Source organism: Oncorhynchus nerka, linkage group LG22, assembly GCF_034236695.1.
Source record: "Oncorhynchus nerka isolate Pitt River linkage group LG22, Oner_Uvic_2.0, whole genome shotgun sequence".
NCBI classification, from domain to species: domain Eukaryota; kingdom Metazoa; phylum Chordata; class Actinopteri; order Salmoniformes; family Salmonidae; genus Oncorhynchus; species Oncorhynchus nerka.
In genome coordinates, this window is record NC_088417.1 from 99,551,428 (window position 1) to 99,563,795 (window position 12,368).

The 12,368-nt window shown below is 45.7% G+C and overlaps 1 protein-coding gene across 1 annotated transcript in view; it reads left to right on the forward strand.

The window, feature by feature from the left end:
• Positions 1–8,116: 8,116 nt before the first annotated feature.
• LOC115124014 (myosin-14-like) overlaps positions 8,117–12,368 on the forward strand; it is a 49,128-nt gene continuing 44,876 nt past the window's right edge. The window contains exon 1 of the mRNA XM_065006842.1: positions 8,117–8,212. Coding sequence (XP_064862914.1) covers positions 8,117–8,212 — 96 coding nt within the window. The remainder of the gene's footprint in view (positions 8,213–12,368) is intronic.

Here is a 12,368-nt window from a genome sequence, read left to right on the forward strand (position 1 = left end):
TAGTTGTTGACATCGGAGGGATCGAGTGTAGGTTTTTTCAGAAGGGGTGCAACTCTCGCTCTCTTGAAGACGGAAGGGACGTAGCCAGCGGTCAGGGATGAGTTGATGAGCGAGGTGAGGTAAGGGAGAAGGTCTCCGGAAATGGTCTGGAGAAGAGAGGAGGGGATAGGGTCAAGCGGGCAGGTTGTTGGGCGGCCGGCCGTCACAAGACGCGAGATTTCATCTGGAGAGAGAGGGGAGAAAGAGGTCAGAGCACAGGGTAGGGCAGTGTGAGCAGAACCAGCGGTGTCGTTTGACTTAGCAAACGAGGATCGGATGTCGTCGACCTTCTTTTCAAAATGGTTGACGAAGTCATCTGCAGAGAGGGAGGAGGGGGGAGGGGGAGGGGGATTCAGGAGGGAGGAGAAGGTGGCAAAGAGCTTCCTAGGGTTAGAGGCAGATGCTTGGAATTTAGAGTGGTAGAAAGTGGCTTTAGCAGCAGCGACAGAAGAGGAAAATGTAGAGAGGAGGGAGTGAAAGGATGCCAGGTCCGCAGGAGGCGAGTTTTCCTCCATTTCCGCTCGGCTGCCCGGAGCCCTGTTCTGTGAGCTCGCAATGAGTCGTCGAGCCACGGAGCGGGAGGGGAGGACCGAGCCGGCCTGGAGGATAGGGGACATAGAGAGTCAAAGGATGCAGAAAGGGAGGAGAGGAGGGTTGAGGAGGCAGAATCAGGAGATAGGTTGGAGAAGGTTTGAGCAGAGGGAAGAGATGATAGGATGGAAGAGGGAGAGAGTAGCGGGGGAGAGAGAGCGAAGGTTGGGACGGCGCGATACCATCCGAGTAGGGGCAGTGTGGGAAGTGTTGGATGAGAGCGAGAGGGAAAAGGATACAAGGTAGTGGTCGGAGACTTGGAGGGGAGTTGCAATGAGGTTAGTGGAAGAACAGCATCTAGTAAAGATGAGGTCGAGCGTATTGCCTGCCTTGTGAGTAGGGGGAAGGTGAGAGGGAGAGGTCAAAAGAGGAGAGGAGTGGAAAGAAGGAGGCAGAGAGCAATGAGTCAAAGGTAGACGTGGGGAGGTTAAAGTCGCCCAGAACTGTGAGAGGTGAGCCGTCCTCAGGAAAGGAGCTTATCAAGGCATCAAGCTCATTGATGAACTCTCCGAGGGAACCTGGAGGGCGATAAATGATAAGGATGTTAAGCTTGAAAGGGCTGGTAACTGTGACAGCATGGAATTCAAAGGAGGCGATAGACAGATGGGTAAGGGGAGAAAGAGAGAATGACCACTTGGGAGAGATGAGGATCCCGGTGCCACCACCCCGCTGACCAGAAGCTCTCGGGGTGTGCGAGAACACGTGGGCGGACGAAGAGAGAGCAGTAGGAGTAGCAGTGTTATCTGTGGTGATCCATGTTTCCGTCAGTGCCAAGAAGTCGAGGGACTGGAGGGAGGCATAGGCTGAGATGAACTCTGCCTTGTTGGCCGCAGATCGGCAGTTCCAGAGGCTACCGGAGACCTGGAACTCCACGTGGGTTGTGCGCGCTGGGACCACGCGGTGTGGAGCGTTTGTATGGTCTGTGCAGAGAGGAGAGAACAGGGATAGACAGACACATAGTTGACAGGCTACAGAAGAGGCTACGCTAATGCAAAGGAGATTGGAATGACAAGTGGACTACACGTCTCGAATGTTCAGAAAGTTGAGCTTACGTAGCAAGAATCTTATTGACTAAAATGATTAAAAATGATACAGTACTGCTGTAGGCTAGCTGGCAGTGGCTGCGTTGTTGACTTTGTAGGCTAGCTGGCAGTGGCTGCGTTGTTGATTCGGGGGCTAGCTAGCAGTGTTGATTACGTTACGTTGCGTTAAAAGAACGACAATAGCTGGCTAGCTAACCTAGAAAATCGCTCTAGACTACACAATTATCTTTGATACAGAGACGGCTATGTAGCTAGCTATGTAGCTAGCTACGATCAAACAAATCAAACCGTTGTACTGTAATGAAATTAAATGAAAATGTGATACTACCTGTGGAGCGAGGCAGAATGCGACCGGGTTGTTGAGTTCTAACTTCACACTAAGTCGCTAGTCTAGTGGATTTAATTCACAACTAAGTCGCTAGTCTTGTGGATTTAATTCACAACTAAGTCGCTAGTCTAGTGTATTTACTTCACACTAAGTCGCTAGTCTAGTGTATTTACTTCACACTAAGTCGCTAGTCTGTTTATTTACTTCACACTAAGTCGCTAGTCTGTTTATTTACTTCACACTAAGTCGCTAGTCTAGTGTATTTACTTCACGCTAAGTCGCTAGTCTAGTGTATTTACTTCACACTAAGTCGCTAGTCTAGTGTATTTACTTCACAATAAGTCGCTAGTCTGTTTATTTACTTCACGCTAAGTCGCTAGTCTGTTTATTTACTTCACGCTAAGTCGCTAGTCTAGTGTATTTAATTCACAACTAAGTCGCTAGTCTAGTGTATTTACTTCACAACTAAGTCGCTAGTCTGTTTATTTACTTCACACTAAGTCGCTAGTCTAGTGTATTTACTTCACACTAAGTCGCCATGAATTCAAAGCAAACGCATAATTGACACTGCCAGTCTGTACACATGACCCGAATGCAGTTAATAAACCCTACAGGAAACCCCTACAGTACAGCCTAGAAAAGAACGCGTGCCTCTTTGAGCTGACATTGTGACTCTTCAGACGGTCACACATTTGATAGGCCAATGCACAATTCACTTGATAGACAACCTCCAACAAATGACAAAAAATCAACTACATTTGGCAACATCTAGTTGCTAATTAGACATATCGCAGATCAGCTCATTAATAACAGGGAGATGAAGAGGAAAAGCAGTCAACAAGTGCTCAGCAAATGTGGGAACTCCTTCAAGACTGTTGGAAAAACATTCCAGGTGAAGCTGGTTGAGAAAATGCCAAGAGTGTGCAAAGCTGTCATTAAGGCAAAAGGTGGCTACTTTAAATAATCTCAAATATAAAATATATTTTGATTTGTTTAACAGTTTTTTGGTTACTACATGATTCCATGTGTGTTATTTCATAGTTTTGATGTCGTCACTATTATTCTACAATGTAGAAAATAGTTTTAAAAAATAAAGAAAAACCCTTGAATGGGTAGGTGTGCCCAAACTGGTGACTGGTACTGTATGTATTTCACCCCCAGCACCCTGCGGTTCCTGCGGCTATGCATCGTGGCACAGCCAAGCCTATTTGGGGAAAACCCTGGCATAGTGACGATAACTTGATTTGAAATGCTTTAAATGGGCACTTCTGATTTTTTTGCGGTATTTCCCAGGATTCCCTGGATAAATATGAATATTCCCGGTATTGAATCTTGGTATATTTTCGGGGAAAACAATCCCTACTGGCTACTGAGATATCGCGTTGCCAGCCACAACAAAAGTTAAGGCAAGAATGTAATGTGAATTTGAAAAGTCACCCAGCTCCTATGGCTCTTCTTCCTATCTCATAGTGGGAATAAAAGGGCCTAACTTTGAAACAAATCTATTTACTCACCAGCTAGGTTAGAATCTATTCCATGTCCATCCAGTCACTTCAGGAAGTCAACTGAAAATCCAATTTACAATTTTCCTCATTTCAGTTTATTTCTTGAATTGCCTGAAATGAAATGAAATTGACCCCAATCCTGTCTACCCATGTGTTACAGTGTGTTACATATTAACACATCATTAACTCAGCTCATGGGTTCAGCTAAAATAATAACATTAAAAATGGGGGCTTAAATGCTTTATCCCTGCATGGCCTGTAAATATAGTAAATACCAAAATGATTAGAAATTATCCTGACCCCCAGAGAGGCCCTCCAACCGGCCCTGTGGTCCCCGGCCACCACTACCTCTCCCTGGGGGAGGATGCAAGGTGAGACCCAGGACCGGGATTAGACTATAGGCCTAATTTCCCTAGCCATAGCAGCTGCTGGACACTGGCCACTTCATTTATATAAGTAGCATTAGCGCTAGCATTAGTGTAATGTAATTGCAGCTCTTTGATTATTAACTGAAGAAGCTCTTTTGGCTAAATGGAAAATGATTAGTTTTTGGTCACTGCTATTGGTGTTGGAATGGAGAGACCATTTTGAGAAGTGTGTGTGTGTGTTTGTGTGTGTGTGTGTGTGTGTGTGTGTGTGTGTGTGTGTGTGTGTGTGTATATGTTTGTGTGTGTGTCCTCTGCTCTGCGCTGGGGCCCATTTTATTCACCTTGACACATCGACACCACAGCTATCTCTTTAATTCACACACACAAGCGCACACACACAAGCACACACACACACACAGAGATAGAGCTTATATAATGTGAATTTGTAGCTTTTCGACTCTAATCCCCCTAAGCATGGAAAACATAATGTGATAATGTAATTAAATTAGACAAACTAACATGATCATTCTCAGCTCAGTATACTAGAGGTCAGAGGTCTCTGGTTCAGAATGAAGGGTGATGGAGAGAGACAGCATACTAGAGGTCAGAGGTCTCTGGTTCAGAATGAAGGGTGATGGAGAGAGACAGCATACTAGAGGTCAGAGGTCTCTGGTTCAGAATGAAGGGTGATGGAGAGAGACATTATACTAGAGGTCAGAGGTCTCTGGTTCAGAATGAAGGGTGATGGAGAGAGACAGTATACTAGAGGTCAGAATGAAGGGTGATGGAGAGAGACAGCATACTAGAGGTCAGAGGTCTCTGGTTCAGAATGAAGGGTGAAGGAGAGAGACAGTATACTAGAGGTCTCTGGTTCAGAATGAAGGGTGATGGAGAGAGACAGTATACTAGAGGTCTCTGGTTCAGAATGAAGGGTGAAGGAGAGAGACAGTATACTAGAGGTCAGAATGAAGGGTGAAGGAGAGAGAGAGTATACTAGAGGTCAGAATGAAGGGTGAAGGAGAGAGACAGCATACTAGAGGTCTCTGGTTCAGAATGAAGGGTGATGGAGAGAGACAGCATACTAGAGGTCAGAATGAAGGGTGAAGGAGAGAGACAGTATACTAGAGGTCTCTGATTCAGAATGAAGGGTGATGGAGAGAGACAGTATACTAGAGGTCTCTGGTTCAGAATGAAGGGTGATGGAGAGAGACAGTATACTAGAGGTCAGAATGAAGGGTGAAGGAGAGAGACAGTATACTAGAGGTCAGAGGTATCTGGTTCAGAATGAAGGGTGAAGGAGAGAGACAGTATACTAGCGGTCAGAATGAAGGGTGATGGAGAGAGACAGTATACTAGAGGTCAGAATGAAGGGTGATGGAGAGAGACAGTATACTAGAGGTCAGAATGAAGGGTGATGGAGAGAGACAGTATACTAGAGGTCAGAATGAAGGGTGATGGAGAGAGACAGTATACTAGAGGTCAGAGGTCTCTGGTTCAGAATGAAGGGTGAAGGAGAGAGACAGTATACTAGAGGTCTCTGGTTCAGAATGAAGGGTGATGGAGAGAGACAGTATACTAGAGGTCTCTGGTTCAGAATGAAGGGTGATGGAGAGAGACAGTATACTAGAGGTCAGAATGAAGGGTGATGGAGAGAGACAGTATACTAGAGGTCAGAATGAAGGGTGATGGAGAGAGACAGTATACTAGAGGTCAGAGGTCTCTGGTTCAGAATGAAGGGTGATGGAGAGAGACAGTATACTAGAGGTCAGAATGAAGGGTGATGGAGAGAGACAGTATACTAGAGGTCAGAGGTCTCTGGTTCAGAATGAAGGGTGAAGGAGAGAGACAGTATACTAGAGGTCTCTGGTTCAGAATGAAGGGTGATGGAGAGAGACAGTATACTAGAGGTCTCTGGTTCAGAATGAAGGGTGATGGAGAGAGACAGTATACTAGAGGTCAGAATGAAGGGTGATGGAGAGAGACAGTATACTAGAGGTCAGAATGAAGGGTGATGGAGAGAGACAGTATACTAGAGGTCAGAGGTCTCTGGTTCAGAATGAAGGGTGATGGAGAGAGACAGTATACTAGAGGTCAGAATGAAGGGTGATGGAGAGAGACAGTATACTAGAGGTCTCTGGTTCAGAAGAGAGACAGTATACTAGAGGTCTCTGGTTCAGAATGAAGGGTGATGGAGAGAGACAGTATACTAGAGGTCTCTGGTTCAGAATGAAGGGTGATGAGACAGTATACTAGAGGTCAGAATGAAGGGTGATGGAGAGAGACAGTATACTAGAGGTCAGAATGAAGGGTGATGGAGAGAGACAGTATACTAGAGGTCAGAGGTCTCTGGTTCAGAATGAAGGGTGATGGAGAGAGACAGTATACTAGAGGTCAGAATGAAGGGTGATGGAGAGAGACAGTATACTAGAGTCTCTGGTTCAGAATGAAGGGTGAAGGAGAGAGACAGTATACTAGAGGTCTCTGGTTCAGAATGAAGGGTGATGGAGAGAGACAGTATACTAGAGGTCAGAATGAAGGGTGATGGAGAGAGACAGTATACTAGAGGTCTCTGGTCAGAATGAAGGGTGATGGAGAGAGACAGTATACTAGAGGTCAGAATGAAGGGTGATGGAGAGAGACAGTATACTAGAGGTCTCTGGTTCAGAATGAAGGGTGAAGGAGAGAGACAGTATACTAGAGGTCTCTGGTTAGAGACAGTATACTAGAGGTCTCTGGTTCAGAATGAAGGGTGATGGAGAGAGACATTATACTAGAGGTCAGAATGAAGGGTGATGGAGAGAGACAGTATACTAGAGGTCAGAGGTCTCTGGTTCAGAATGAAGGGTGATGGAGAGAGACAGTATACTAGAGGTCTCTGGTTCAGAATGAAGGGTGATGGAGAGAGACAGTATACTAGAGGTCTCTGGTTCAGAATGAAGATGGAGAGAGACAGTATACTAGAGGTCATCAGAATGAAGGGTGATGGAGAGAGACAGTATACTAGAGGTCAGAATGAAGGGTGATGGAGAGAGACAGTATACTAGAGGTCTCTGGTTCAGAATGAAGGGTGATGGAGAGAGACAGTATACTAGAGGTCTCTGGTTCAGAATGAAGGGTGATGGGAGAGAGACAGTGATGGACTAGAGGTCTCTGGTTCAGAATGAAGGGTGATGGAGAGAGACAGTATACTAGAGGTCTCTGGTCAGAATGAAGGGTGATGGAGAGAGACAGTATACTAGAGGTCTCAGAATGAAGGGTGAAGGAGAGAGACAGTATAGAATCTGGTTCAGAATGAAGGGTGATGGAGAGAGGTATACTAGAGGTCTCTGGAGGGTGAAGGAGAGAGACAGTATACTAGAGGTCAGAATGAAGGGTGAAGGAGAGAGACAGTATACTAGAGGTCAGAATGAAGGGTGATGGAGAGAGACAGCATACTAGAGGGTTCAGAGGTCTCTGGTTCAGAATGAAGGGTGAAGGAGAGAGACAGTATACTAGAGGTCTCTGATTCAGAATGAAGGGTGATGGAGAGAGACAGTATACTAGAGGTCTCTGGTTCAGAATGAAGGGTGAATGAATGAGAGAGACAGTATACTAGAGGTCAGAGGTAGGGTCTGGTTCAGTATACTCAGAGGTCTCTGGTTCAGAATGAAGGGTGAAGGAGAGAGACAGTAGAGGTCTCTGGTTCAGAATGAAGGGTGATGGAGAGAGACAGTATACTAGAGGTCAGAATGAAGGGTGATGGAGAGAGACAGTATACTAGAGGTCAGAATGAAGGGTGAGAGACAGTATACTAGAGGTCAGAGAGAGAGAATAAAGGGTGAAGGAGAGAGACAGTATACTAGAGGTCTCTGGTTCAGAATGAAGGGTGAAGGAGAGAGACAGTATACTAGAGGTTCAGAATGAAGGTCTCTGGTTCAGAATGAAGGGTGATGGAGAGAGACAGTATACTAGGTAGGTCTCTGGTTCAGAATAAAGGGTGAAGGAGAGAGACAGTATACTAGAGGTCTCTGGTTCAGAATGAAGGGTGATGGAGAGAGACAGTATACTCAGAAGAGGTCAGAATGAAGGGTGATGGAGAGAGACAGTATACTAGAGGTCAGGTCTCTGGTTCAGAATGAAGGGTGATGGAGAGAGACAGTATACTAGAGGTCTCTGGTTCAGAATGAATGGAAGAGAGACAGTATACTAGAGGGAATGAAGTCTCTGGTGATGATGGAGAGAGACAGTATACTAGAGGTCAGAATGAAGGGTGATGAGAGGTCTCTGGAGAAGAACATGGAGAGAGACATTATACTAGAGGTCAGAGGTCTCTGGTTCAGAATGAAGGGTGATGAAGAGGTATACTAGAGGTCAGAATGAAGGGTGATGGAGAGACAGCATACTAGAGGTCAGAGGTCTCTGGTTCAGAATGAAGGGTGAAGGAGAGAGACAGTATACTAGAGGTCTCTGGTTCAGAATGAAGGGTGATGGAGAGAGACAGTATACTAGAGGTCTCTGGTTCCGAATGAAGGGTGAAGGAGAGAGACAGTATACTAGAGGTCTCTGGTTCAGAATGAAGGGTGATGGAGAGAGACAGTATACTAGAGGTCTCTGGTTCAGAATGAAGGGTGAAGGAGAGAGACAGTATACTAGAGGTTAGAATGAAGGGTGAAGGAGAGAGAGAGTATACTAGAGGTCAGAATGAAGGGTGAAGGAGAGAGACAGCATACTAGAGGTCTCTGGTTCAGAATGAAGGGTGATGGAGAGAGACAGCATACTAGAGGTCAGAATGAAGGGTGAAGGAGAGAGACAGTATACTAGAGGTCTCTGATTCAGAATGAAGGGTGATGGAGAGAGACAGTATACTAGAGGTCTCTGGTTCAGAATGAAGGGTGATGGAGAGAGACAGTATACTAGAGGTCAGAATGAAGGGTGAAGGAGAGAGACAGTATACTAGAGGTCAGAGGTATCTGGTTCAGAATGAAGGGTGAAGGAGAGAGACAGTATACTAGCGGTCAGAATGAAGGGTGATGGAGAGAGACAGTATACTAGAGGTCAGAATGAAGGGTGATGGAGAGAGACAGTATACTAGAGGTCAGAATGAAGGGTGATGGAGAGAGACAGTATACTAGAGGTCAGAATGAAGGGTGATGGAGAGAGACAGTATACTAGAGGTCAGAGGTCTCTGGTTCAGAATAAAGGGTGAAGGAGAGAGACAGTATACTAAGGTCTCTGGTTCAGAATGAAGGGTGAAGGAGAGAGACAGTATACTAGAGGTCTCTGGTTCAGAATGAAGGGTGATGGAGAGAGACATTATACTAGAGGTCAGAATGAAGGGTGATGGAGAGAGACAGTATACTAGAGGTCAGAGGTCTCTGGTTCAGAATAAAGGGTGAAGGAGAGAGACAGTATACTAGAGGTCTCTGGTTCAGAATGAAGGGTGAAGGAGAGAGACAGTATACTAGAGGTCTCTGGTTCAGAATGAAGGGTGATGGAGAGAGACATTATACTAGAGGTCAGAATGAAGGGTGATGGAGAGAGACAGTATACTAGAGGTCAGAGGTCTCTGGTTCAGAATGAAGGGTGAAGGAGAGAGACAGTATACTAGAGGTCTCTGGTTCAGAATGAAGGGTGATGGAGAGAGACAGTATACTAGAGGTCTCTGGTTCAGAATGAAGGGTGATGGAGAGAGACAGTATACTAGAGGTCAGAATGAAGGGTGATGGAGAGAGACAGTATACTAGAGGTCAGAATGAAGGGTGATGGAGAGAGACAGTATACTAGAGGTCTCTGGTTCAGAATGAAGGGTGATGGAGAGAGACATTATACTAGAGGTCAGAGGTCTCTGGTTCAGAATGAAGGGTGATGGAGAGAGACAGTATACTAGAGGTCAGAATGAAGGGTGATGGAGAGAGACAGCATACTAGAGGTCAGAGGTCTCTGGTTCAGAATGAAGGGTGAAGGAGAGAGACAGTATACTAGAGGTCTCTGGTTCAGAATGAAGGGTGATGGAGAGAGACAGTATACTAGAGGTCTCTGGTTCCGAATGAAGGGTGAAGGAGAGAGACAGTATACTAGAGGTCTCTGGTTCAGAATGAAGGGTGATGGAGAGAGACAGTATACTAGAGGTCTCTGGTTCAGAATGAAGGGTGAAGGAGAGAGACAGTATACTAGAGGTCAGAATGAAGGGTGAAGGAGAGAGAGAGTATACTAGAGGTCAGAATGAAGGGTGAAGGAGAGAGACAGCATACTAGAGGTCTCTGGTTCAGAATGAAGGGTGATGGAGAGAGACAGCATACTAGAGGTCAGAATGAAGGGTGAAGGAGAGAGACAGTATACTAGAGGTCTCTGATTCAGAATGAAGGGTGATGGAGAGAGACAGTATACTAGAGGTCTCTGGTTCAGAATGAAGGGTGATGGAGAGAGACAGTATACTAGAGGTCAGAATGAAGGGTGAAGGAGAGAGACAGTATACTAGAGGTCAGAGGTATCTGGTTCAGAATGAAGGGTGAAGGAGAGAGACAGTATACTAGCGGTCAGAATGAAGGGTGATGGAGAGAGACAGTATACTAGAGGTCAGAATGAAGGGTGATGGAGAGAGACAGTATACTAGAGGTCAGAATGAAGGGTGATGGAGAGAGACAGTATACTAGAGGTCAGAGGTCTCTGGTTCAGAATAAAGGGTGAAGGAGAGAGACAGTATACTAGAGGTCTCTGGTTCAGAATGAAGGGTGAAGGAGAGAGACAGTATACTAGAGGGTTCAGAATGAAGGGTGATGGAGAGAGACATTATACTAGAGGTCAGAATGAAGGGTGATGGAGAGAGACAGTATACTAGAGGTCAGAGGTCTCTGGTTCAGAATGAAGGGTGAAGGAGAGAGACAGTATACTAGAGGTCTCTGGTTCAGAATGAAGGGTGATGGAGAGAGACATTATACTAGAGGTCAGAATGAAGGGTGATGGAGAGAGACAGTATACTAGAGGTCAGAGGTCTCTGGTTCAGAATGAAGGGTGAAGGAGAGAGACAGTATACTAGAGGTCTCTGGTTCAGAATGAAGGGTGATGGAGAGAGACAGTATACTAGAGGTCTCTGGTTCAGAATGAAGGGTGATGGAGAGAGACAGTATACTAGAGGTCAGAATGAAGGGTGATGGAGAGAGACCGTATACTAGAGGTCAGAATGAAGGGTGATGGAGAGAGACAGTATACTAGAGGTCAGAGGTTTCTGGTTCAGAATGAAGGGTGATGGAGAGAGACAGTATACTAGAGGTCAGAATGAAGGGTGATGGAGAGAGACAGTATACTAGAGGTCTCTGGTTCAGAATGAAGGGTGAAGGAGAGAGACAGTATACTAGAGGTCTCTGGTTCAGAATGAAGGGTGATGGAGAGAGACAGTATACTAGAGGTCAGAATGAAGGGTGATGGAGAGAGACAGTATACTAGAGGTCAGAATGAAGGGTGATGGAGAGAGACAGTATACTAGAGGTCAGAGGTCTCTGGTTCAGAATGAAGGGTGATGGAGAGAGACAGTATACTAGAGGTCAGAATGAAGGGTGATGGAGAGAGACAGTATACTAGAGGTCTCTGGTTCAGAAGAGAGACAGTATACTAGAGGTCTCTGGTTCAGAATGAGGTGATGGAGAGAGACAGTATACTAGAGGTCTCTGGTTCAGAATGAAGGGTGATGGAGAGAGACAGTATACTAGAGGTCAGAATGAAGGGTGATGAGAGAGACAGTATACTAGAGGTCAGAATGAAGGGTGATGGAGAGAGACAGTATACTAGAGGTCAGAGGTCTCTGGTTCAGAATGAAGGGTGATGGAGAGAGACAGTATACTAGAGGTCAGAATGAAGGGTGATGGAGAGAGACAGTATACTAGAGGTCTCTGGTTCAGAATGAAGGGTGAAGGATAGAGACAGTATACTAGAGGTCTCTGGTTCAGAATGAAGGGTGATGGAGAGAGACAGTATACTAGAGGTCAGAATGAAGGGTGATGGAGAGAGACAGTATACTAGAGGTCAGAATGAAGGGTGATGGAGAGAGACAGTATACTAGAGGTCAGAATGAAGGGTGATGGAGAGAGACAGTATACTAGAGGTCAGAGGTCTCTGGTTCAGAATAAAGGGTGAAGGAGAGAGACAGTATACTAGAGGTCTCTGGTTCAGAATGAAGGGTGAAGGAGAGAGACAGTATACTAGAGGTCTCTGGTTCAGAATGAAGGGTGATGGAGAGAGACATTATACTAGAGGTCAGAATGAAGGGTGATGGAGAGAGACAGTATACTAAAGGTCAGAGGTCTCTGGTTCAGAATGAAGGGTGAAGGAGAGAGACAGTATACTAGAGGTCTCTGGTTCAGAATGAAGGGTGATGGAGAGAGACAGTATACTAGAGGTCTCTGGTTCAGAATGAAGGGTGATGGAGAGAGACAGTATACTAGAGGTCAGAATGAAGGGTGATGGAGAGAGACAGTATACTAGAGGTCTCTGGTTCAGAATGAAGGGTGATGGAGAGAGA